The sequence below is a fragment of the Lethenteron reissneri genome, chromosome 32 (genome assembly GCF_015708825.2).
Source record: "Lethenteron reissneri isolate LAM-NWPU_2019-01 chromosome 32, ASM1570882v1, whole genome shotgun sequence".
NCBI classification, from domain to species: domain Eukaryota; kingdom Metazoa; phylum Chordata; class Hyperoartia; order Petromyzontiformes; family Petromyzontidae; genus Lethenteron; species Lethenteron reissneri.
The window spans coordinates 5,729,918-5,757,842 of NC_083810.1; the positions used below are offsets into that span (position 1 = coordinate 5,729,918).

At 54.2% G+C, this 27,925-nt stretch overlaps 1 protein-coding gene across 1 annotated transcript in view; it reads right to left on the reverse strand.

The window, feature by feature from the left end:
• Positions 1 to 11,525: 11,525 nt before the first annotated feature.
• Positions 11,526 to 27,925, reverse strand: part of LOC133350110 (mast/stem cell growth factor receptor Kit-like) — a 34,630-nt gene continuing 18,230 nt past the window's right edge. Inside the window, exons 12-14 of the mRNA XM_061564135.1 lie at positions 17,383 to 17,494; positions 16,854 to 16,953; positions 11,526 to 14,179 (exon numbers count right to left, since the gene is read on the reverse strand). Coding sequence (XP_061420119.1) covers positions 13,948 to 14,179; positions 16,854 to 16,953; positions 17,383 to 17,494 — 444 coding nt within the window. The 3' untranslated portion in view covers positions 11,526 to 13,947. The remainder of the gene's footprint in view (positions 14,180 to 16,853; positions 16,954 to 17,382; positions 17,495 to 27,925) is intronic.

Below are 27,925 nucleotides of genomic sequence, written 5' to 3' on the forward strand. Positions count from 1 at the left end.
CATGTCTCTCTCTCCCTGTCACCCACCCGGTGTCTCTCCCCTGTCCACGCGCGTCTCCCCGCGCGTGTCTCACCTGGCCGCGGGCATTCGCTCCTCACCTGAGCTGCGGCGACAGCTTCCGGCTTCAAGGAGGAGGAGGAGGGGGGCAGAGTGAGGAGGGGGAGCAGCGACCCCCCCCTCACCCTCCCCCCACCCTCCCCCCGACCTCACCCCGCCCCCCACCCTCACCCCGCCCCCCGGTAACCAGGCGGTGTCACGTGAAGGGCGTTGGGGACACGGGGCGCGCATTGGTCACGCAGCGCGTGCACTTAGCTTGGCACGGAACCACACAGCCACATACACTACCACTACCATATACACATAATCACATACACTACCACAACCACACACAACCACATACACTACCACAACCACACACACATAATCACATACACTACCACAACCATATACATACACTACCACACAACCACAACCACACACAACCACATACACTACCACACACACATAACCACGTACACTATCACAACCACACACACACAACCACACACACATAGTCACATACACTACCACAACCACACACAACCACATACACTACCACAACCACACAACCACAAACACTACCACAACCACACACAACCACGTACACTACCACAACCACACACACATAGTCACATACACTACCACAACCACACACACATAACCACGTACACGACCACATATACTGCCAGATAATCACACAACCACATATACTGCCACATACGTAACCACAACCACAACCACATGATCACAACCACATACACAACCACATGATCACAACCACGTTATCACACAATCACACAACCACGCACACGATCTAACCACACGACCCCGCACAACCACATTATACCGCATGATAGCTCCTTAGCTTAACCCCACACCTGTACAACCGCATATCCTCACACCCGTATAACCACACCACACACACGCAACCTCACACCCATATAACCACCCGCACCGCTGTCCTACAGCACAATCACAGCCCCGTGTACACGACCACACATTACCTCGTCACACACCTACCTCATACACACCTGCCCCTCACCTGAGACACACCTGCCCCTCTACTCAGACACACCTGCCCCTCTACTCAGACACACCTGCCCCTCACCTCAGACACACCCGCCCCTCTACTCAGACACACCTGCCCCTCTACTCAGACACACCTGCCCCTCTACTCAGACACACCTGCACCTCTACTCAGACAACACCTGCCCTCACTCAGACACACCTGCCCCTCTACTCAGACCACCTGCCCCTCTACTCAACAGAACACCTGCCCTCACCTCAGACACACCTTCCCTTCTACTCAGACACAGCCTGCCCCTCTACTCAGACACACCTGCCCCTCTACTCAGACCACCTGCCCCTGCTACTCAGACACACCTGCCCCTCTACTCAGACACACCTGCCCCTCTACTCAACACACCTGCCCCTCTACTCAGACCACCTGCCCCTCACCTCAGACACACCCTGCCCCTCACTCAGACACACCTGCCCCTCTACTCAGACACACCTGCCCCTCTACTCCGGATACACACACATGCCCCTCTACTCAGACACACCTGCCCCTCTACTCAGACACACCTGCCCCTCGACCAGACACACCTGCCCCTCACCTCAGACACACATGCCCCTCGACTCAGAAACACCTGCCCCTCGACTCAGACACACTGCCCCCTACTCAGACACACACTGCCCCTCTACTCAGACACACCTGCCCCTCTACTCAGACACACCTGCCCCTCACCTCAGACACACCTGCCCCTCTACTCAGACACACCTGCCCCTCTACTCAGACACACCTTCCCCTCTACTCAGACACACCTGCCCCTCTACTCAGACACACCTGCCCCTCTACTCAGGACACACCTGCCCCTCTACTCAGACCACCTGCCCCTCTACTCAGACACACCTGCCCCTCCTACTCAGACACACCTGCCCCTCGACTCAGACAACACCTGCCCCACGACTCAGCACAACACCTGCCCCTCGACCTCAGGAAAACACTGCCCCTCGACTCAGACACACCTGCCCCTCGACTCAGACACACCTGCCCCTCTACTCAGACACACCTGCCCCTCTACTCAGACACACCTGCCCCTCTACTCAGACACACCTGCCCCTCTACTCAGACACAACCTACCCCTCTACTCAGACACACCTGCCCCTCTACTCAGACACACCTGCCCCTCACCTCAGACACACCTGCCCCTCTACTCAGACACACCTGCCCCTCTACGCAGACACACCTGCCCCTCTACTCAGACACACCTGCCCCTCTACTCAGACACACCTGCCCTCAACTTCTATCAACTCCCACGCGCGAGCACCCCAACCTAGTCGGGGGGGCCCTCGTCAGGAGTCCCGCCCGGGTCCCGTACGTGCCCGGGCCGCACTGAGCCCCCACACCTGGTGCAACACCTGGGCACCCACACCTGGGGCACACCTGGCATACACCTGGAGTCACACACCTGGGTGCACACCTGGATGCACACCTGGGCACCCACACTCGGTACACGCCTGGTGCCCACGTGGACACCCACACCTGGGTGCACACGTGGGCATACACCTGGGTACACGCCTGGGTACACACCGGGGCACCCACACCTGGGTGCACACCTGGGCACCCACCTGGGTGCACACCTGGGCACCCACATCTGAGTGCACACCTGGGCACCCACACCTGGGCACCCACACCTGGGTGCACACCTGGGCACCCACACCTGGGGCACACCTGGGTACACACCTGGGTTCACACACCTGGGTGCACACCTGGGCACCCACACCTGGGGGCACACCTGGGTGCACACCTGGGTTCACACACATGGGTGCACACGTGGGCACACACCTGGGCGCACAGTTGGGTGCACACCTGGACCCTCGGGGTCGAGAGCAACCCCCTCCCCCTGCCCCCCCCCCCCGGGATGCAGGCAGTGGTAGTTGGTGGTGGTGGCGGCGGCCTCGTGTTGACTCTGTCCAAACAAAAGCGGCGAGAAGCGTGCACTGTACTGGGTACACGGTCACGCTGTTTACAGCACACACCACACGCACGCACAGGCACACACACACACGTGCCCACACATAAATAGGTACAGGCGAGCATAACGTGCACGGATACAGCAGACACGCACAAACGCACAGGCAGGCATACATATAAACAAAAATCAGGCATACTTGAATACACAGACAAAGATCCCCGTGTAGCCTTAACAGACTGTAGGGGAAAGTGCTGTTAGCGAGCACCCTATGAGGGTCGGCACGGCACACGAGAGGGTGGGTGGCCAGCACCACGCCCGGCCGCCTTGTCTCCCCAGTGGTGATATTTACACAGCGCACCGGGTACTCATTTGAGGCTGAGTCGACCTAGGGGAAGCTCAGGACCGGTTTAGATAATCGTCACTGGGTGTTGGCCGTGAGCGGGACACACATGTAGACACACATGTACACACACAGACACACATAGACACACATGTACACACATAGAATATGTACACACATAGAAACTTGTACACACATAGACACACATGTACACACATGTACACACATAGAAACATGTACACACATAGAAACATTTACACACATAGACACACATGTACACACACAGACACACACACACATGTACACACATAGACACACATGTACACACATGGACACACATAGACACACATAGACACACATAGACACACACACACATGTACACACATGTACACACATGTACACACATAGACACACATGTACACACATAGACACACATGTACACACATAGACACACATAGACACACACATAGACACACATAGACACACGTGTACACACCCACAGGTTCACACAGCAGCCGCCGTTTGCCACGAAGTATCGGTGACGCCACCAAGGCGGTTGTGCCAGGCTAGGTGCACTTTGAGGTGGTCACGTGAAGTGTGAAAGGCTCTCGCTCCTGACAGGAGGCCACATGGACAGACCCAGGTGTCACGTATTGACTGACAGAGATGACTGGCAGATGCACCACTTCTTTACCCCAACGTGCCATCTTGTTGCGTTTTAGCCACCTGGGCGCTCCGCTCGTTGTTGTGAGCGTCGCTCCTCTGCCTTCTGTTGTTGTTGTTGTTGGAGGGTGACCGCCTCCAATTGCCCAGTAGCGTCCTGAACGAGTCTCCTCCACAGAGGCCGATCTTGACACCGCTGGGTAGCAGTCATTGGCAAGTCCACTCAGCTCCACATCCTCCTGTACCACATCACTCAATCTCTTCTCTAGCCCGTGCCGTGCCCGTTTATCCCCCCACCCCCTCTATGGGGCCAAACAGTCACTGGGCCACACACAACCCACACACAACCCACCACTCTTGGTCAAATCACTCTTCTTGCTGCACGCACACCGTGCCCACACGACGTCTCAATACCTCCGGCATGGCCTTTAACAGACTGCTGGGGCAACTTCTGTTAGCGAGCACCGACACAGACCGGCCACGGCGCAAGAGGCGGGCGGGTGGCCAAGACCACGCGCGGCCGCCTTTGTCTCCCCGGTGCTGATGTTTAAGCGCCCTTACCAGGTAGGCGTTTTAGGGTCGACCCAGGGGATGTTCGGGACTGGGTTCAAGTATTCGCCAAACTATCGTTGGTGGTGACACACACGCACACGCACGCACACACACACGCGCGCACACACACACACGCACGCACACACGCGCACACACAACGCGCACACACACACACGCGCACACACACACACGCGCGCACACACACACGCACACACACACAACGCACACACACTCGCACACACACGCACACACACGCACACCTGACGCCAGGTGTCGCGGGCCCCGCAACCTTCCAGACCAATCCGGGCAAAACCGACCGCGTCGGCGTGAGTCCGCGCCACCAGGGACCGGACCATCAAACCTCCCGCCGTCGTGATGAGCCCGATCTCACAGCCTCGTGCCCCGAACACAAAGGCCTCTAAGGGGCCGTCCATAAATGACGTCACGCGATTTTGAACGATTTTTAACCAACCCCCCCCCCTTCAAATATGACGTCACGAAGCTCTGCGCCCCCCCCCCCCCAAATAAAAACATGCTTCAAATCGCTTTAAACTATTGTCATTGTAGTGCGTATTTAATGTGCCGCTGCACTCTGACGTGTGTAGGAGAAAACATTTATTAAAAAAGTATATTTAATTTAGTAGAACGTGTTGTCTATATTTATTTAAAGTTGCGCATTTTGATGTGCCGTCACATTTCTCAAACCCCCCCCCCCCCTCGTTACACATCGTCACAAATGTCTGACCCCCCCCCCCCCAGGTGCGTGACGTCATTTATGGACGGCCCCTAAGCCCCTGTCCACTTGCGCCCGAGCTCTCTATACGCAGCACGAGCCCCAATCCCCTAACCCTTACACGCATCGCTACACACAGAACAACCCCGATCCGAGCCCTAACCGCTATCACCACACACTGGCACGAGCCCTAACCCCACGCCCTAACACTGGCCATGAGCCTGAACCTTCATCCCGTCCTAACTTTGTTCCTAGCCCTAACCCGATGCGAGCCGGGACGCTGCCCCATCAACTCGCCCTAACCCGACCCCCATTCTACCTTGAGCCCAGGGGTCGACAACCTGCAAGCCCAACAGACGTTTGCACAACGCAGCTCTTGAAGGGCTGCGTTCGTGGCGTTGTTTTGTTTAATTAAATGGAAGAGCCACCGTCTCGTAGTCGCATTGCATCGCGGCTCTGAGTAACATCGAAATTTGTCTTTCAACGAATTCGAACAACATTTTTTCGTCTCTTGTTATTTTTGCTGCCAGGCCCCCCATGCACGAGCCCCACCCCCACCACCCATTCACCTGGCCCTATCCTAGCCCCACCACCCCCACCACCACCCCCACCACTCATTCACCTGGCCCTATCCTAGCCCCACCACCCCCCCCCCCCCCCCCCACCACCCCCACCACTCATTCACCTGGCCCTATCCTAGCCCCCACCACCCCCCCCCCACCACCACCACCACTCATTCACCTGGCCCTATCCTAGCCCCACCACCCCCCCCCCACCACCCCCACCACTCATTCACCTGGCCCTATCCTAGCCCCACCACCCCCACCACCACCACCCCCACCACTCATTCACCTGGCCCTATCCTAGCCCCACCACCCCCACCACCACCCCCACCACTCATTCACCTGGCCCTATCCTAGCCCCACCACCCCCACCACCACCCCCACCACTCATTCACCTGGCCCTATCCTAGCCCCACCACCCCCACCACCACCCCCACCACTCATTCACCTGGCCCTATCCTAGCCCCACCACCCCCACCACCACCCCCACCACTCATTCACCTGGCCCTATCCTAGCCCCACCACCCCCCCCCCACCACCCCCCACCATTCATTCACCTGGCCCTATCCTAGCCCCACCACCCCACCACCACCCCCCACCACTCATTCACCTGGCCCTATCCTAGCCCCACCACCCCCACCACCACCCCCACCACTCATTCACCTGGCCCTATCCTAGCCCCACCACCCCCACCACCACCCCCACCCACTCATTCACCTGGCCCTATCCTAGCCCCACCACCCCCACCACCACCCCCACCACTCATTCACCTGGCCCTATCCTAGCCCCACCACCCCCACCACCACCCCCACCACTCATTCACCTGGCCCTATCCTAGCCCCACCACCCCCACCACCACCACCCCCACCACTCATTCACCTGGCCCTATCCTAGCCCCACCACCCCCCCCACCACCACCCCCACCACTCATTCACCTGGCCCTATCCTATCCCCACCACCCCCACCACCACCCCCACCACTCATTCACCTGGCCCTATCCTAGCCCAACCACCCCCACCACCACCACCCCCACCACTCATTCACCTGGCCCTATCCTAGCCCCACCACCCCCACCACCACCCCCACCACTCATTCACCTGGCCCTATCCTAGCCCCACCACCCCCCCCACCACCACCCCCACCACTCATTCACCTGGCCCTATCCTATCCCCACCACCCCCACCACCACCCCCACCATTCATTCACCTGGCCCTATCCTAGCCCCACCACCCCCACCACCACCACCCCCACCACTCATTCACCTGGCCCTATCCTAGCCCCACCACCCCCACCCACCACCCCCACCACTCATTCACCTGGCCCTATCCTAGCCCCACCACCCCCACCACCACCCCCACCACTCATTCACCTGGCCCTATCCTAGCCCCACCACCCCCCCCACCACCACCCCCACCACTCATTCACCTGGCCCTATCCTATCCCCACCACCCCCCACCACCACCCCCACCACTCATTCACCTGGCCCTATCCTAGCCCCACCACCCCCACCACCACCACCCCCACCACTCATTCACCTGGCCCTATCCTAGCCCCACCACCCCCACCACCACCCCCACCACTCATTCACCTGGCCCTATCCTAGCCCCACCACCCCCACCACCACCCCCACCACTCATTCCACCTGGCCCTATCCTAGCCCCACCACCCCCCCCCCACCACTCATTCACCTGGCCCTATCCTAGCCCCACCACCCCCACCACCACCCCCACCACTCATTCACCTGGCCCTATCCTAGCCCCACCACCCCCCCCCCCACCACTCATTCACCTGGCCCTATCCTAGCCCCACCACCCCCACCACCACCCCCACCACTCATTCACCTGGCCCTATCCTAGCCCCACCACCCCCACCACCACCCCCACCACTCATTCACCTGGCCCTATCCTAGCCCCACCACCCCCCACCACCACCCCCACCACTCATTCACCTGGCCCTATCCTAGCCCCACCACCCCCACCACCACCCCCACCACTCATTCACCTGGCCCTATCCTAGCCCCACCCCCACCACCACCACCCCCCGCACTCATTCACCTGGCCCTATCCTAGCCCCACCACCCCCACCACCACCCCCACCACTCATTCACCTGGCCATATCCCACCCCCACCACCACCCCCACCACTCATTCACCTGGCCCTATCCTAGCCCCACCACCCCCACCACCACCCCACCACTCATTCACCTGGCCCTATCCTAGCACCACCACCCCCACCACCACCCCCCGCACTCATTCACCTGGGCGACGCCGTTGCCACGGCAGCGGAGGAGCGCACAGGTGAGAAGGGAGCTCGGAGGAGGAGCTCCCTTTTCACGCAGGTGAGGAACCGAGGGATCTCCGCGTGTGGCTCAGCTGAGTTCGATTCCCGGCCACGGCTGACATCAGTGGCGAGAGTGATAAACGACCGTGTTGACTAACGTGTGATCACTAAGGGGCGTCAGTTTTGTTGCCAGATAGAAGGGTAAAAAACCAATTATCATATTTTATACTGGCAAATGAGGTTCCAATGGTGCACTAAGGGGCCGTCCATAAATGACGTCACTCGATTTTTCACGACTTTTGACCCCCCCTCCCTCGTCTCAAAAAGTCAGACCCCCCCTCAAAAAAATATAAAACATGCTTCAAATCGCTTTAAACTATTGTCATTGTAGTGCGTAATTAATGTGGCGCTGCACTCTGATGTTGTAGGAGAAAACATGTATTAAAACGTCTATTTAATTAAGTAGAACGTGTTGTTTATATTTATTTAAAATTGTGCATTTTGATGTGACATCACATTTCTCAAACCCCCCCTGCCCTCGTCATACATCGTCACAAATATCTGACCACCTCCACCCCAGGTGCGTGACGTCATTTATGGACGGCCCCTAACGGCACCTGCCCCAAAACGCCTGCGTAGCGTTAACGGGGATGGAGGCGACTTTGTGTCTGGGTCTATCCCGTGGCCTCCTGCCAGCAGCGAACCTCTGGCACTTGACGTGACCGCTTCAGAGCGCACCTAGCCTGTCACACGGAAGGCCGCCCGGGTTTTCACGAGAGGTGGATAGGGCCATGGGGGCTGGGGTCCCCGCTAATCCTGTGGCCATCGGGACCCCGTGAGCCACTAATCCCCCCGCAGCTCAAGAATGCTTCTCTGTTTAACTCTCACCCCCCCCCCCCTACTCACTCCAACCTAATCGCTTTCATTACCACGCCGCGTGCCGCATGCACACCGATACGGGGGTGGGGGGTATGGAGGTAATGATGAAGGGGGCCCCCCACAACCATCATTCTCTTCTTGGTTCTTTCGGTAAAGTCACGTAGAAGGGAAGTAATCAAATAATACGAATAAAACATAATAAAATAATTGTCAGTGAGAATTAGTTTATAATGTTTTATTTTTATTATTTTATTATTTCCCTTCTACGTGACTTTACCGAAAGAACCAAGAAGATGAATCCCTGCAGTCACGAAAGCTTTAAATCGAAACCATCATTCTCTTGACCTCACCACCTGACATCCTCACACCCTCACACTTGACCTGTTTGGATCTGTAGAGGCTACGGGGCATCCAGTGCCAAATCGCGAAGTCGTCGGTGAATTTTACCTTCGCCCAGGTGAACCTTACCTTCAGTGAGTTAAATGTGACCTTTCACGAGACAAATATTATCTTCAATCAAGTGGATTTCATCTCAACTCGCGTTCATTGTACGGTCAGATTCCGGGGGGTGTTGTGGTCCTCACTGTGAGTGTGTGGGTCCACGTGAAAGTCTCCTCTGTGTGAGTCTCCCGACTCTTTAATTCCGCTACAACGAGGCGCGTACAGTCGATGACAAAAATATAAAATAAAAATTTCCCTTCGTTTTAGCAGGTAAGGCCCACTGAGCTATAAATAGCGCCACCACGTGGCTGAGAGTAGCGTTGCAGACACGGGCTCGGATAGAGACTCGTTAACTAACACATTCATGCGGAGGGAGCTGGTAGGAACGTTGGGTTGCTCGGTCAATGGCCAGGGTCAACGGCGGCGTGAGTAGGTTAAACGTTGAGTTTTATAAGGGCACCACGGGGTGACCAGCCCCTCCCCACCCAGCCCCTCCCCACCCTCCCCACCCAGCCCCTCCCCACCCAGCCCCTCCCCACCCTCCCCTCCCCACCCAGCCCTCCCTACCCAGCCCCTCCCTCCCCACCCAGCCCCTCCCTGCACGACGGACGGACGGACATAATAATCCCCTGTGGGCTGGTGTAACCAGGAGGTTCCTACCAGTATTACACTCGTCAACTATAACACTCGTCAAAGATAACGCGCGTTAGCTATAACACTTGTTAACTCAGTAAAGCAAAGCGGCTTTATTTGGCGTATACAGTATATGCGACCGCACCTCACGAAGCTGTACATAACACGTAGACAAATCATAATCGTAAAAAAAATGTGAAGCTAAAATTATTAACGAGTTTGTTCATCGGCTTACTCCTGCAGGCAGGATGGATGGATGAAGAAGCGGCCTAGATATGGGCATCGTCTGCCTCCTATTCACCTATATCGAACCTGTCAACCCCAAGTGGTTTACCCGTATTTCTTGCACAGGGAAATTGAGTTTTCAGGGTCCATACGGAGTACAGCCGTTTCAATGCGGGCAAAAAACATTTTTTTGTCTATTTGACTGCGTTTCTCCCTTGTGATGGGACTTTGTAGGATGAACGTTGAGATGTATAAGGGCAATACGATCTGAATTGTCTGTAATTAGGTCGGCACTGATAAGGGTTTGACAGGTACAGTATACTATATTTTTCCACAAGAATGCGTAACGGGTTCGTATGAATATCGCTTGTTTTCTTTCAGCAAGCCACCGTCGTTTAGATGGAGTGCTTTTTGCCAAGAACATCTGGCAATCTAGAAGAATTTTCATAACAAGAATGACTGATGAGGCTCAAAAGGTTGAAACCAGTCGAGAGCTTTTTCAATCAAACGATCCTGTATCGGTTTGGTCTGGAAATCCAGGAGGCTGACGGATTAACACTTGTGATTATTATTACGTAGGGACACATATCAGTCTGGTTATATATATAAAGCCTACGATTCAACTTAGCAGCTTAAAACACGATTGTGATTAGAATTGCTTCATAGATCGATTATCAAATCTTAAAGCGATTATTGTTACATTTAAAAGCATACGACGCAACGATGAACATGCGGGCTCTGTAAGTACTGTATTGATTTGAAGCTTTCGTGACTGCAGGAATCCATACTCTTTGGTTGTTTCGGTAAAGTCACGTGGGTATAAAATATTACATTTTATTGTTTACCTACGTGACTTTACCGAAATAACCAAAGAGTATGAGTTCTGATAATTTTTTTTTACCCTTTTATCTGGCAACAAAACTGAAACCTTTTTTTACAAGGAGTCATGTTTGCATAGACCACAATACCTGCAGCTATAATGCAAAAAAAAACATAACTCTGATAATATATGCACTGTCCTTGAAGTTGATTGGTCCACACCCGAGACAGCTTTCCTTAGAGCCTAGTCTTTTGGCGTCATCTGGTCCAACCCATGTGAGACTAGGCTCTAAGGAAAGCTGTCTCGGGTGTGGACCAATCAACTTCAAGGACAGTGCATATATTATCAGTTATGTTTTTTTTGCATTATGGCTGCAGGTATTGTGGTCTATGCAAACATGACTCCTTGTAAAAAAGGTGTCAGTTTTGTTGCCAGATAGAAGGGTAAAAAAAACAATTATCATATTTTTTACTGGCAAATGAGGTTCCAATGGTGAGTATGAGTTCTGTATTGGCAGCTGCACTGCTGACACTGCACCATGCCCACGCCTTGCGCTCATCATCGGCACGTCGCATCAGCGGCGAGTGCTGGTGATCTGGCTTTCAGGACCCGCAGGCAACCCCCAATATCACACATCATCTAAGTCGTGGCATCGTCAACAGTTCCACGGGCGACTCGCCGCGGTCTTCTGGAGCGCCGATCGTTTGGTGGAGAGGGCAGAGCCCGATTTACAGGATCTGGCGAAACAATTCTTGGGACTTGTCTCCGATCGACCGAGGGCATTCCTCAAGGCTTAGTTCTCGCTGCCATTTGTTTTCCAATTATTATGTTTGCTCGAGTTTAATCAACTCCAATATTCAATGTATGCCCCTAGAACCCGCGTTTTCCCGAATTAAGTTTTGCGTTGCCGAGTGTGTGTGTGAAGTGTCACTTTGTTTCTTGTGTGCCCAAGTCTACCGTGAACAAGACACGGCTGCCCTCGGTTGAAGGAAATGAACGAGAGACAGAAAGTCCAACTAAGGATCATCCCGACTCGCGTCTCTGCAGGAGACTGTCACGAACATGAAGACGCCAAGGCGGACTGCAGGCCCCACTCAAACAGAGCGAGTAACGAGCTCGTTACGATCATGGGCATGCTTCGTAATGATTCATCAATCTGCAGCAGCCATAGGCCTCCTTATGCCGTCTCCATCCCACACGGCCCTGCTATGCCACACTCCACCCCAGTCCTGCACACATGCGGATCTCACCGCTCCATCTCCATAATGGGAAAACTCTCTGACGCATGCCCTCCGATGGCTACCGTGTTACGTCACCGTTCTCATCCATCAGCCATCATCTCTTCTAGGGATGTGGACTGACCACAATCTCATTTTCCCAAACAGTCGATTTCGTGGTCGTTCCCTCATCCATGTCCTCCTCCTCCTCCCGTCTCTCTGTGTAATTCGAGGCATGCGTCTCTCCGTGTCTCTCGGCACACTTTTCGGCTCTTCGTTCTATTTTCTTTGCTGGGGTCTATGTTTTTTCGCACGCACCTCATAGCGGGCTGTTTGCGATGATTGAAAACCTCCTGCCTCGGGTGCGTTGCGCTGCTGCTTCTCATCATCAAATGCGCTTCTCCAAAAGCACGCCAGGCTCCTCCTGTTTGCGTCTTTATTTTCTTCTTCCTTAAAGTCTACATTGATTTGCTGTAGTTATGGGTAATTATTTGTCATGATGACTATGTCATCAACAAATCCGAGATGGTTAATGCGTTGTACAGTTACGTTTATGCCTTTAAATCTGCCATAAAATTTTCAGCAGATGTCTGCAAGTGTCCCCTTGGCGGGAGCGTATCTTCTTGCCAGACTCCGCTCATCGTTTCTGTCTCGTTGCGCGAATCGTGTATGTATGTTGAACTTCTTTCGCACCGTACTTAGCCAAACATGCTCATCGGAAGTGTGGGGGATGAACAACAAACTAAATAAAAAAAACATCTGTTTTAAACAAATGAGTTTTCAATCTAGATTATTCAAAAGTGCATAGCTCAAGTGGCTTTCCGAATAACAGAAGAGAGAGCGTTCCAGACGGCCGCAAAAGAACATCTGAAAGCGCGCGATGCGGTGGCCACCTTTGTAACTTCGGTGAAGGTGTCATGGAGTGGGGTGGTGGTCTCGCAGTTCGTGCACCGCACTGCGGACCCTGTGCCTCAGTTAGCTTCCCAATCACGACTGACAGTGGTGAGCGACATCTGAACCCGTCCTGGGTGCTCTCTTCACCAACCCACACTGACCAGTGCGGTGAAGTATGGTTAAACCACCCCCCCATTACTGAAACTGCATAGGGAAGTTTCGTTCAACAGTAGACTGACAAAGGTTGTACATTCTAAGTATGATTATTATTAAATTAGTAATGCAATATAATATACCTGATTAGTAATAATTATAATTATTATTGAGTGATTAGTAATACGTTGTTGTCGATTAATAATGAGTACTGCATAGTAATCAGTGATTCTAAATGCGTAATAAGACTATTCGTGACTAATCAGTAGTAACTCAATTATATTCCACGAGGCTTGGTTCCAAATTGAATGTTTTCTGCGCCACAGGAGTCGGCCACGACCATTGGACACAGCCGTAGTGGCAAGTATACTCGATGCGGTGTGCCGGTTGCGAAAACGTTTTCTAAATCACTGATTTTTCCGAGTCGATGCAATTAATCCCTTGCGATGACTAATTCGCCATGAATAGTAACACATCATCAGCGGCGAGTATTAAAGCATTCATGATGGTTTTGATGACGGGCGAACGCTCCTCTGCATTAAACCCGTTCAACGTTGACGAAGGGACTCTCCGTACGCTCCACCTGGGCGAACGAATTCTCCACTCTGCCTGGTAGCCCGTAGTCAATCAGATTCTCTACCGACTTGAGACCCATGGGACCCATCTCGTCGCTGCGCGGCGGCATCATGTGAGCAAGCAGAGCCTCGATGTCACGGAAGGCCGGGCGGACGGCGGGGCTCGTGTCCCAACACAGGAGCATCAGCTCATACCTGGGGCAGAGGACAGGGAGTTGTGGAAGTGGTTGAGTGAATTAGTCGGTGAGTTGAGTGAATGTTTGAGTGAGTGAGTTAGTGGTTGACTGCTTGAGTGGGTGAATGTTTGAGCAAGTGGGTGGTCGACTGAGTGAGTGGTTAACTGCTTGAGTGGGTGAATGTTTGAGCGAGTGAGTGGTCGACTGAGTGAGTGGTTGACTAGTTGAGTGGGTGAATGTTTGAGTGAGTGAATTAGTGGTTGGCTGCTTGAGTGGGTGAATGTTTGAGCGAGTCAGTGGTCGACTGAGTGAGTGGTTAACTGCTTGAGTGGGTGAATGTTTAAGCGAGTGAGTGGTCGACTGAGTGAGTGGTTGACTGCTTGAGTGGGTGAATGTTTGAGTGAGTGGTTGATTCAGTGAGTGGTTGACTGCTTGAGTGGGTGACTGTTTAAGTGAGTGAGTCGTTGACTGCTTGAGTGGGTGAATGTTTGAGTGAGTGAGTTAGTGGTTGACTGCTTGAGTGGGTGAATGTTTGAGCGAGTGAGTGGTCGACTGAGTGAGTGGTTGACTGCTTGAGTGGGTGAATGTTTGAGTGAGTGAGTGGTTGACTAAGTGAGTGGTTGACTGCTTGAGTGGAAGAATGTTTGAGTGAGTGGTCGACTGAGTAAGTGGTTGACTGTTTGAGTGGATGAATGTTTGAGTGAGTGAGTGGTCGACTGCTTGAGTCGGTGAATGTTTGAGTGAGTGTGTTAGTGGTTGACTGCTTGAGTGGGTGAATGTTTGAGCGAGTGAGTGGTCGACTGAGTGAGTGGTTGACTGCTTGAGTGGGTGAATGTTTGAGCGAGTGAGTGGTTGACTAAGTGAGTGGTTGACTGCTTGAGTGGAAAAATGTTTGAGTGAGTGGTTGATTCAGTGAGTGGTTGACTGCTTGAGTGGGTGACTGTTTAAGTGAGTGAGTCGTTGACTGCTTGAGTGGGTGAATGTTTGAGTGAGTGAGTTAGTGGTTGACTGCTTGAGTGGGTGAATGTTTGAGCGAGTCAGTGGTCGACTGAGTGAGTGGTTAACTGCTTGAGTGGGTGAATGTTTGAGCGAGTGAGTGGTCGACTGAGTGAGTGGTTGACTGCTTGAGTAGGTGAATGTTTGAGTGAGTGGTTGATTCAGTGAGTGGTTGACTGCTTGAGTGGGTGACTGTTTAAGTGAGTGAGTCGTTGACTGCTTGAGTGGGTGCATGTTTGAGTGAGTGAGTTAGTGGTTGACTGCTTGAGTGGGTGAATGTTTGAGCGAATGAGTGGTCGACTGAGTGAGTGGTTGACTGCTTGAGTGGGTGAATGTTTGAGTGAGTGAGTGGTTGACTAAGTGAGTGGTTGACTGCTTGAGTGGAAGAATGTTTGAGTGAGTGGTCGACTGAGTGAGTGGTTGACTGTTTGAGTGGATGAATGTTTGAGTGAGTGAGTGGTCGACTGCTTGAGTGGGTGAATGTTTGAGTGAGTGAGTTAGTGGTTGACTGCTTGAGTGGGTGAATGTTTGAGCGAGTCAGTGGTCGACTGAGTGAGTGGTTAACTGCTTGAGTGGGTGAATGTTTGAGCGAGTGAGTGGTCGACTGAGTGAGTGGTTGACTGCTTGAGTGGGTGAATGTTTGAGTGAGTGGTTGATTCAGTGAGTGGTTGACTGCTTGAGTGGGTGACTGTTTAAGTGAGTGAGTCGTTGACTGCTTGAGTGGGTGCATGTTTGAGTGAGTGAGTTAGTGGTTGACTGCTTGAGTGGGTGAATGTTTGAGCGAGTGAGTGGTCGACTGAGTGAGTGGTTGACTGCTTGAGTGGGTGAATGTTTGAGTGAGTGAGTGGTTGACTAAGTGAGTGGTTGACTGCTTGAGTGGAAGAATGTTTGAGTGAGTGGTCGACTGAGTAAGTGGTTGACTGTTTGAGTGGATGAATGTTTGAGTGAGTGAGTGGTCGACTGCTTGAGTGGGTGAATGTTTGAGTGAGTGTGTTAGTGGTTGACTGCTTGAGTGGGTGAATGTTTGAGCGAGTGAGTGGTCGACTGAGTGAGTGGTTGACTGCTTGAGTGGGTGAATGTTTGAGCGAGTGAGTGGTTGACTAAGTGAGTCGTTGACTGCTTGAGTGGAAAAATGTTTGAGTGAGTGGTCGACTGAGTGAGTGGTTGACTGTTTGAGTGGATGAATATTTGAGTGAGTGAGTGGTCGACTGCTTGAGTGGGTGAATGTTTGAGTGAGTGAGTTAGTGATTGACTGCTTGAGTGGGTGAATGTTTGAGTGAGTGAGTGGTCGACTGAGTGAGTGGTTGACAGCTTGAGTGGGTGAATGTTTGAGTGAGTGAGTGGTTGACTAAGTGAGTGGTTGACTGCTTGAGTGAAAGAATGTTTGAGTGAGTGGTCGACTGAGTGAGTGGTTGACTGTTTGAGTGGATGAATGTTTGAGTGAGTGAGTGGTCGACTGCTTGAGTGGGTGAATGTTTGAGTGAGTGAGTGGTTGACTGCTTGAGTGGGTGAATGTTTGAGTGAGCGAGTGGTCGACTGAGTGAGTGGTTAACTGCTTGAGTGGGTGAATATTCGAGTGAGTGGTTGACTGAGTGAGTGGTTGACTGTTTGAGTGGATGAATATTCGAGTGAGTGAGTGGTTAACTGAGTAAGTGGTTGACTGAGTGAGTGGTTGAGTTGTTGAGTGGTTGACCCACATGGCTGGGGGGCAGGCCTTGGGCACCTCCATGCGATACCCATCCTGGAGGAGACGGAAGAACGTGTCGTCCACTTCCAGGTGAGGGTAGGGGCTCTCACCTGCACACACACACACACGTGAGCCGTTCACCTGAGCGTCCCGCACACAACTCCTTTGTGTGGGGCAGCTGAGTGGTGGGGGCGGGGGGGGGCTGTGTGGGGGCTCCCGGTGTGTGGGACACCTGCATGCAGAGCGCCTTTGTGTGCAGGTTCTGTGTGTGTGGGGGGGGGGGGGGCGTTGTGGGGGGGGGGGGGACCCCTGTAGGGGGGCACCTGTGTGAAGGACATCCCTGTCCGTATGTTGAACGTCTTTCGCACCGGACGTAGCCAACCGTGCTAATCGGAGGTGCTGGAAGTAAGTATGGGGGGTTCTGTGCGTGGGGGACCCGTTTGTGGGGGATGCCCCTTGTGTGTGGAGCGGGGGGACTGCTACGCACCAGCTTGGGGCAAGCGACTGATGATGATGTGGGGGAGGGGGGGGCGCCGTACCGTAGGAGTAGACCTCCCAGACGAGGACTCCATAGGACCACACGTCGCTCTTGAGCGAGAACACGCAGTCGAACACGCTCTCTGGGGCCATCCACTTCACGGGCAGCCGGGCCTGGGGCGCATGGCCAGGTGAGGGGGACGGGGGTCAGACAGTGCCGGATCGTCCCCGTAGCACAAGCAGCTGCACGTGCTAGGGGCCCCGCACTTTCAAGGGCTCCGCGCTAAATGTTTTCAAGCTATCAATCAATTGTCAAGGCGCCCTTCCCCCTCCAACCCAGCTTAAATATACGCTGCCAAGCCTGGTGGTGTTTCATTCAGACGCTGTCTTTCCGACAGACCTGTTCTTCACCTGAGGACTGCTGCTTGCGTTGTGGCCGAAACGTCGCGAGAATTATTTTATTATATGGTATTTTTTTATTATTTTTTTATTTCCCTTCTACGTGACTTTACCGAAAGAACCAAGAAGACTATCAATTGCAGTTCAGTGATTCTGCACTTGCTCTATTACTATAGTACTATACTGCCTTCAACTTTTATGCACGACTGGGTGTTTAAGGTTAGCGATTTGTCGCATTATCTGGCTGTATAGCAAGTGAAAACATGTAATTACTTCACTATGCAAGTTAAAATTTTATTTTTAATATTTGGGCCCCTTTATAACATTTGCTTACAGGCCCCGCGCTAACTTAATCCGTCACTGGCGTCAGGGGACTCAAACCCCATCTCTGTAACTCTTTCATAGGGGTATACACTCAAGGATAAAACACAAACATTGTTCCCCATAGGGGACAGGCTGCCACTAGGGGGTCCCCAAGGCTCACACACTGCAATTTCACACATTGTGATTACGTCGTGGGCGCAGTCTAAACACAAGTGTGATTAGTGTCACATTTAACGCGTCAGCTTGGTTAAGTGGTTGAGCGACAGGCCCCCGGCCGCGGCTAGATCCATCATCCCTCGTGGGTCAAGGATCGCCGCTCTGTGGGAAGTCAACGCTGCTTGTCCTATGGAGAGACTCGCCCCTGACCCACGAGTGTGGAGTTGACACCGCTGGCTTCGGGCTGTAAACGGGATATGAGGACCTCAGTGCCAGTGGCGGCTCCTGCAAAATCTCTCAGGGGGGGCAAATGTCTGGATGATTGATAAGGATAAGGTCCACCCATGCAATGAATAAATTAACAGCTTAAGCATGTAAAGGCAACTTCACTTCTTTAATATTAATGAAAAATAAAGTGACTCTTACAATACATCTTGTTTGTTTATATACTCACTATTAAAACAAACCACTCAAGTTTATTTTATTAAAGATTCCACTAGGTGGCGATAAATGATATTGTTGGATGAAACGTGCTTAGGTATGATGACGTTAGCACGTATGATGACGTAAGTACGTTAGTGCATGCCCTCCCGGAAGCCATAGAGAATGCATTGCAGCGCCCCCGTTCGAAAAAAAACATCTTTGAATGTAAGTCTATGGGGCCACTCGGGGCGATTCTCAGCCGTAGTGAAATCGCCCAAAAAGAGGCGGTACTCCACAGAACGTGACATGACGCTGATTGGACTATATCCAGAGGCTGACAGTGACGGCTAGCGTGACTCTGTGGTTGAATGACATTGGTGGTGCGTCGCCCACTCGCCCTAATGAAGAAACCGCCCCTGCTCAGTGCTCATTTGAGCACGAATCACTTTGACGTTTCACTTCTGTTCTATTACTTTGACAGCGTTACCACTCGGGGCCATGGAGACATCCACTGCACAGACACAGCAGCAGCCATGCACTTTCAAGCAGCAGCTGAAGGCTCTCACCTGTTCAGGCTCTCACTTGTTCAGGCTCTCACTTGTTCAGGCTCTCACCCATCCGGGCTCTCACTTGTTCAGGCTCTCACCCGTTCGGGCTCTCACTTGTTCGGGCTCTCACTTGTTCGGGTTCTCACCTGTTCGGGCTCTCACCCGTTCGGGCTCTCACCTGTTCGGGCTCTCACTTGTTCGGGCTCTCACCTGTTCGGGCTCTCACCTGTCTGGGCTCTCACATGTTCGGGCTCTCACTTGTTCAGGCTCTCACCTGTCTGGGCTCTCACTTGTTCAGGCTCTCACCTGTTCAGGCTCTCACCTGTCTGGGCTCTCACTTGTTCAGGCTCTCACCTGTTCAGGCTCTCACCTGTTCGGGCTCTCACTTGTTCAGGCTCTCACCTGTCTGGGCTCTCACTTGTCCGGGCTTTCACCTGTCTGGGCTCTCACTTGTTCAGGCTCTTACCTGGTTCAGGCTCTCACTTGTTCAGGCTCTCACTTGTTCGGGCTCTCACTTGTTCAGGCTCTCGCCTGTTCAGGCTCTCACCTGTTCAGGCTCTCACTTGTTCGGGCTCTCACTTGTTCGGGCTCTCACTTGTTCGGGCTCTCACTTGTTCAGGCTCTCACTTGTTCAGGCTCTCACCTGTTCAGGCTCTCACTTGTTCGGGCTCTCACTTGTTCGGGCTCTCACTTGTTCGGGCTCTCACTTGTTCAGGCTCTCACTTGTTCAGGCTCTCACTTGTTTAGAGTCAGACTCTCACTTGTTCGGGCTCTCACTTGTTCGGGCTCTCACTTGTTCGGGCTCTCACTTTTTCGGGCTCTCACTTGTTCGGGCTCTCACTTGTTCGGGCTCTCACTTCTTCGGGCTCTCACTTGTTCGGGCTCTCACTTGTTCGGGCTCTCACTTGTTCGGGCTCTCACTTGTTCGGGCTCTCACTTGTTCGGGCTCTCACTTGTTCAGGCTCTCACCTGTTCAGGCTCTCACTTGTTCGGGCTCTCACTTCTTTGGGCTCTCACTTGTTCAGGCTCTCACTTGTTCGGGCTCTCACCTGTCTGGGCTCTCACTTGTTCGGGCTCTCACTTGTTCAGGCTCTCACTTGTTCAGACTCTCACCTGTTCAGGCTCTCACTTGTTCGGGCTCTCACTTGTTCGGGCTCTCACTTGTTCGGGCTCTCACTTGTTCAGGCTCTCACTTGTTCAGGCTCTCACTTGTTTAGAGTCAGACTCTCACTTGTTCGGGCTCTCACTTGTTCGGGCTCTCACTTTTTCGGGCTCTCACTTGTTCGGGCTCTCACTTGTTCGGGCTCTCACTTGTTCGGGCTCTCACTTGTTCGAGCTCTCACTTGTTCGGGCTCTCACCTGTTCGGGCTCTCACCTGTTCGGGCTCTCACTTGTTCGGGCTCTCACTTGTTCGGGCTCTCACTTGTTCGGGCTCTCACCTGTTCGGGCTCTCACTTGTTTCTTGCTCTCACCTGTTCGGGCTCTCACTTGTTCAGGCTCTCACTTGTTCGGGCTCTCACCTGTTCGGGCTCTCACTTGTTCGGGCTCTCACTTGTTCGGGCTCTCGCCTGTTCAGGCTCTCACTTGTTCGGGCTCTCACTTGTTCGGGCTCTCACCTGTTCGGGCTCTCACTTGTTCGGGCTCTCACTTGTTTCTTGCTCTCACCTGTTCGGGCTCTCACTTGTTCGGGCTCTCACTTGTTCGGGCTCTCACTTGTTCGGGCTCTCACTTGTTCAGGCTCTCACTTGTTCGGGCTCTCACTTGTTCGGGCTCTCACTTGTTCAGGCTCTCACTTGTTCGGGCTCTCACTTGTTCGGGCTCTCACTTGTTCGGGCTCTCACTTGTTCGGGCTCTCACCTGTTCGGGCTCTCACTTGTTTCTTGCTCTCACTTGTTCGGGCTCTCACTTGTTCAGGCTCTCACTTGTTCAGGCTCTCACTTGTTCGGGCTCTCCCTTGTTCGGGCACTCACCTGTTCGGGCTCTCACTTGTTTCTTGCTCTCACCTGTTCGGGCTCTCACTTGTTCGGGCTCTCACCTGTTCGGGCTCTCACTTGTTCAGGCTCTCACTTGTTCGGGCTCTCACTTGTTCAGGCTCTCACTTGTTCGGGCTCTCACTTGTTCGGGCTCTCACTTGTTCAGGCTCTCACTTGTTCGGGCTCTCACTTGTTCGGGCTCTCACTTGTTCGGGCTCTCACTTGTTCGGGCTCTCACTTGTTCAGGCTCTCACTTGTTCAGGCTTTCACTTGATCGGGCTCTCACCTGTTCGGGCTCTCACTTGTTCGGGCTCTCACTTGTTCTGGCTCTCACCTGTTCGGGCTCTCACTTGTTCAGGCTCTCACTTGTTCAGGCTTTCACTTGTTCGGGCTCTCACTTGTTCGGGCTCTCACCTGTTCGGGCTCTCACTTGTTCGGGCTCTCACTTGTTCAGGCTCTCACTTGTTCAGGCTCTCACTTGTTCGGGCTCTCATTTGTTCGGGCTCTCACCTGTCTGGGCTCTCACTTGTTCGGGCTCTCACTTGTTCAGGCTCTCACCCGTGCGGGCTCTCACTTGTTCAGGCTCTCACCCGTCCGGGCTCTCACTTGTTCAGGCTCTCACCTGTTCGGGCTCTCACCCGTTCAGGCTCTCACTTGTTCAGGCTTTCCCTTGTTCAGGCTCTCACTTGTTCAGGCTCTCACTTGTTCAGGCTCTCACTTGTTCAGGCTCTCACTTGTTTCTTGCTCTCACCTGTTCGGGCTCTCACTTGTTCGGGCTCTCACCCGTTCAGGCTCTCACATGTTCAGGCTTTCACTTGTTCAGGCTCTCACTTGTTCAGGCTATCACCCGTTCACGCTCTCACTTGTTCAGGCTCTCACTTGTTCAGGCTCTCACTTGTTCAGGCTCTCACTTGTTCAGGATCTCACCCGTTCGGGCTCTCACCCGTTCAGGCTCTCACTGGTTCAGGCTTTCACTTGTTCAGGCTCTCACTTGTTCAGGCTATCACCTGTCTGGGCTCTCACTTGTCCGAGCTCTCACTTGTTCGGGCTCTCACTTGTTCAGGCTCTCATTTGTTCGGGCTCTCACCTGTCTGGGCTCTCACTTGTTCGGGCTCTCACTTGTTCAGGCTCTCACCCGTGCGTGCTCTCACTTGTTCAGGCTCTCACCCGTCCGGGCTCTCACTTGTTCAGGCTCTCACCTGTTCGGGCTCTCACCCGTTCAGGCTCTCACTTGTTCAGGCTCTCACTTGTTCAGGCTCTCACTTGTTCAGGCTCTCACTTGTTCAGGCTCTCACTTGTTCAGGCTCTCACTTGTTCAGGCTAACACCCGTTCGGGCTCTCACTTGTTTAGGGTGGTGCATGAGAGAATGTGACTCCATGCCTCGGAGTTGGAACGTCGCGTCTGATTCGTGAGATATGCGCCCATTGTAAGTTGTGCTTTTTGTTGCTATTACTATTGTAGAGGTGATACGTGCTGGGATTAAGGATCGTATGCACAGTGTGTGATGATTGGCTGTGTAGGGGGTGACGCGCGCTGACGGTGGAGGATCAGGGGTCAGCGCGGGGTCGTGGGTTACGGGGTACCGATTGGCTGGGGGCGGTGACGCGCTGAGAGGGAGTGATTAGGTGGCAGCGCAGTGTGATTGGTGGGGTAATGTTAACACGCGCTGGGGAGAACGGATCGTAGAGAGAGTGCGTCGGGATTGGGTCATTAAGGAACGACGCACACGTCGACGCCGCATCAGCTCCGTCCCTCGTGAGCAGGGGCTATAAAAGGGGATGCACACAGGCGTAAGGGCAGTGTGTAACCAGCGAAGAATGAAGACGGGGATGAAGACCTAGAGCCCTGCGGTACCTAGCCCCGCTGTCCTAAGGGGACCGGGACTCTGTGTAACCCAGAGGCGAGTGTAGTGGGTGTAGCCATAGGGCTTACACGAGTCGAGTGTATTGTGTAGCCAGAGGCATAGGGCTTACACGAGTCGAGTGTATTGTGTAGCCAGAGGCATAGGGCTTACACGAGTCGAGTATATGGTGTGTAGCCAGAGGCCTAGAGCTTACACGAGATTAGTGGAGTGTGTCGGAGGAAGAAGGAAGACCACACGTTGTATTGTGATACCTAAAGGATTTAATAAAAGTGTGTTACCCGTCAAGAAGTTCCTGCCGTCAATTCGCATACTTCAACTGGCGTCAGAAGTGAAACGGTCCTCCAAGCATGGATACAAGGAGGAACCGTCGGACCCACGGGATTGACCACGAGGACAACCTCGACGACGCGGGCCAGCGGGCATCAGGGGGTGAGGAAGAGGAGCTGCCCACGGGGCAGGATCCACCGACGGCGCCGGACGAGAGACGGGGGACTGACACCGTGCTTCGCGAGGCACACTCCCGTCTGGCGGAGCTGCTGCTCGCCGCCGCGTCCATCTTGGCGGAGATCAGCTCGTCGGGGGGAGCGGGGACGGCGGCCGACGTGCTACAGGGTCGCCCTGCAGATTCCCGCCAAAACGATTTGGCGATTCCCGCCATTTCATCCGCTCCAACTTTTGGCGGGAACGGCCATCGCCACGTGGCAGCGGTTCTCCATGGGCGGCCGCTGACGTCACCAACGCGCGCGGCGGACCGCCATCACACACCCGCCACTGGGGCCGCCATCTTACACACCGACGGCGGGGCAGAGAGGAAGCACGAGGAGGAGGACGACTTTATCTTTCAGCAGCGCCTTCCCACGTTGTCAGCATTCAAGGCGGAAGGCGGGGATTGGAGCCTATTTCAGCGCAGATTTTTGGCGCATCAAGAGATGTCCGCCTGGTCCGACGCTACGGCACTGCGGGCACTGCCTGCCATGCTGGACGACAACGCGCTCGCGGCCTTCACGTCCGCACGCAGGTCGGACCGCTCCACGCTCAAGGATGCGCTGGCTCTCATGGCAAAAGTCTACGGTCCTCCCTCGGCGTGCCGCCATCATTTCTACGCAAGACGGAAGGCGGACACGGAGACCGTGCTCGCCTACCGCACGGCGTTGCTCGCTCTCGCTGACGCCGCGTTCCCTCGTATGGACGAGGAGGGCCAAGATGCGATGGTTTTGGAGCAGCTGCTCAAGTTGGCGCAGGACCTGGGGGTCCCCATCAACACGGCCGACGACACCGATATTTCTTCATTACGGGTCGCCACGAGCATGCAAGCGCACGAGGTCCTTCAACGAAAGCAGGGGGTCGTCTGCAACGCTGCTGTGGCCTCAACTCCGGGTCCGGTTGACACCGTGCCCCAAGTCGTCAGCCCACGAGAGGACGCGTTCATCGCGGGACGAGCGGGGGACTGGAGGTCGGGGGGTCGTTCGCCTCTGCGAGCGGCCCGCAAGCTGGAGCAACCGAGATCTCCGACTACTGTCATCACCTGCTATAACTGCGGCCTTCGTGGCCACGTGGCCTCCGGTTGCCGTGCCCCACGTCAGCGCGCCATGGGACCTCGGCTGGACGACGACCAAGGCCCCAAGTCATCACTGCAAACCCCGGCAAGTCGCGGCACCTCACATGCTTGGCCCGCATACTCGACACGTATGGGTCGTCGCGTTGCGACGAGGGAGAGCCGAGTAGAGTTCGGAGATTCGGTTCGGAGAGGGGGGTTCGGCCGGGACCGGGGAGACATTAAATGGTCGGAATTGGGGCACAGAATTGTGGCTGCCTCAGCGGGTTCATCCGTCGTTACCGGATCGATTGATGGGGTCGAGGTCAGGGTGTTAGTGGACACGGGGGCATCGGCGACTATTATTTCGGATCTCATTTATAATATTCTCCCGGTACAATGTCGTCCGCTTCTTCCGGTGGATGTGCCATTTTACGCCGCTAACGGGGGATCGTTGGGCATTATCGGTCAGATTAGGGCGTCCATTTGCATTGGTGATATCAAATTGTCGGGACCCGTTTTCGTTTCATCTTCCCTGGCGGTTCCTTGCCTATTGGGCACTGATTTTTTGGCGAAAATGCCCATCAAAATTCTCATTGATCAGCGTTGCATTGAACTACCATCGGGTCGCCGTATTTCATTTTTGACGAGCCCTAATGTAATTCGGACGGCGTGCGCTACCATTCAGGCGTTAGCAACACAGACCGTGCACGTGCCCCCGGGTTCACAAATGTTGATTCCCCTCCGGTTACGGAAGCCATGGGGGAAGGAGGCCTCGGAACAGGCCATGCTTTTGGGTCCTTCTAATAGGGCTGATGGAGGTCTCGATTTATCGGTGGCTCACACTTTGGTTGGGGCAGACAGGGATCCGTTTGTCATGGTTTTAAACGCTGGGGCGCGGCCGGCCGTCATTCAGCAGGGCACCGTGCTGGCTCACGCGGCACGGGTCCCTGCGGAGGAGAGGCTGGTTGCGCAGGTTGATCCGAGCCCCACGAATAGCGTACCATCAAAGGAGGACCTAGATTGGATTGATATGCTGTGCGCGGACTCTGACGATTTGTCAGCGGTACAGTTGGGCGCGTTGCGCGGGTTGCTGAATGAATTTTCGGATGTCTTCAGTAAACATAAGTATGATATCGGATGCACGGACCTGCTACGCCACCACATTGAAACGGGCGATGCGGCACCGGTCAGGCAAAATCCCTTCCGACTGAGTCCTGCTGAGAAGGAACATGTTCAGTCGGCAGTTAACGATATGCTGGAAGCCGACATTATTTCGCCTTCTTCCAGTCCTTGGGGAGCACCTATTGTGCTCGTTAAAAAGCAGGACGGGTCCCTGCGATTTTGCGTCGATTTCCGCCGCCTGAATAAGATCTCGGTGGCCGACGCGTATCCGCTCCCCAGGATGGACGAGTCTCTCGACGCATTGTCCGGTGCGCGATACTTTTCGACTCTTGATTTATTGTCCGGATTTTGGCAGTTGCCACTCGACGAGGAGTCTAAGCCTAAGACTGCATTCCGGACTCCAGGGGGCCTGTTTCAGTTTAACCGGTTACCCATGGGACTTCACTCCTCTCCTGCGACGTTTCAGCGTCTTATGGAATTGGTTTTGTCGGGCTTGCAGTGGGAAACGTGCCTCATTTACCTTGACGATGTCATTGTTTTCGGTAAAACGTTCGAAGAACACCTCCAGCGATTGAGAGGGGTGTTCTCGCGAATGCGATCGGCTAAATTAAAGTTTAAACCGGCCAAATGCCATCTTTTTCGTAAATCCGTGAGGTACTTGGGTCACATTGTCGACTCTTCGGGGATTTCTACCGATCCTGCGAAGACGGACTGTGTCAGTTCGTGGCCGACGCCCACGTCAGTGTCAGACGTGCGCAGTTTCATCGGTTTTGCTTCGTATTATCGCCGATTCGTTGAGCACTTCGCCACCATTGCAAAGCCCTTGCACGCTTTAACGGCAAAAGGAGTGAAGTTCCGGTGGGGACCGGAGGAGGAGGCTGCATTCTGCTCCCTCCGGGACGCCTTGGTAAGGGCCCCACCCTTGAGCTATCCGGACTTTGAGAGTCCCTTCTTGCTAGACACGGATGCTAGCAACACGGGCATTGGGGGGGTGCTGTCCCAAGTCATTGGAGGGGTCGAACGGGTGGTCGCCTATGGTAGCAGGGTGTTGTCGCCGGCAGAGCAGCGCTACTGCGTCACCCGTCGTGAACTACTTGCCATTGTTTTTTTTGTACAACAATTCAGGCCATATCTCTATGGTCGTCATTTCACGGTCCGGACGGACCATGCGGCGCTCCAGTATTCATTACGGGTTGCCCAGCCCTCGGGCCAATTGTCGCGGTGGTTGGAAGTCCTCCAGGACTATCAGTTCACGACTACGTACCGTAAAGGGTTGCGACACACGAATGCCGATGCCCTGTCGCGGTTGTTGCCTTGTCACAAATGTGCGTGCTTATCGGGATCGGCGCGCTGTAAACCTCCGGTTACGGAAGGTAGGGAGGCGTTGGTTGCGACCGCGAGCACACCAATTGGGGATGGTCCCGCTACCCCAGGGGGTCAGGACTCGCTGCTCTCACTGTCGTTGATTGAGTGGGGCCGTCTCCAAATGGCGGACAGCTCCCTGCTGGCATTGCGCCGAAAGACGGAGGGTTCCGAAGGTAGCCACGACCGAACTGGCTCCTACGAGCTTAAGCAGGGACTGTTGATGAGATGGGACAGTTTGTCCCGGCGGCATTCGATTGTGGTGCCTTCTGCTGTGAGGGGGAAGGTTGTCTTGGCCGCACACGAACGCCTCTTGCATTTGGGAGTTAACAAAACGCTTGCCCTGCTTCAGCGTGACTATTATTGGCCGGGAATGGGGGGTGACGTGGTGAATATTCTGAAGGGTTGTGTTGAGTGCGCCAGACGGAAACCACCGCCCGTGGCAGCTAATCCACCGCTGCAATCTATTCAGGCCTCGCGCATTAACGAGCTCGTTGCACTCGATATTCTGGGGCCCTTTCCGGTCACGCCTAGGGGTAATAAGTACCTGTTGGTGGGGGTCGAATATTTTACCCGGTGGCCTATGGCGTGGCCACTCGCCAACCAGTCGGCGGCGGCTGTGACGGACGCCTTTGTCCAGGGCTACGTCCTGGACAAGGGGGCTCCCGAACGCTTGCTGACTGACCAAGGGAAAAATTTTTCGAGTAAATTACTGCAGGAGGTGTGCGACCTGTTGGGTACCAAAAAGGTGCGTACCTCCCCGTACCACCCGCAGACAGACGGGATGGTGGAGAGGCTTAACAGGACATTGACCTCTATGCTGTGCCAGCAGGTGTGTGAGTCGCATGTTGATTGGGACCTGCAGGTCCCTGGGGTCCTTGCCGCGTATAGAATGG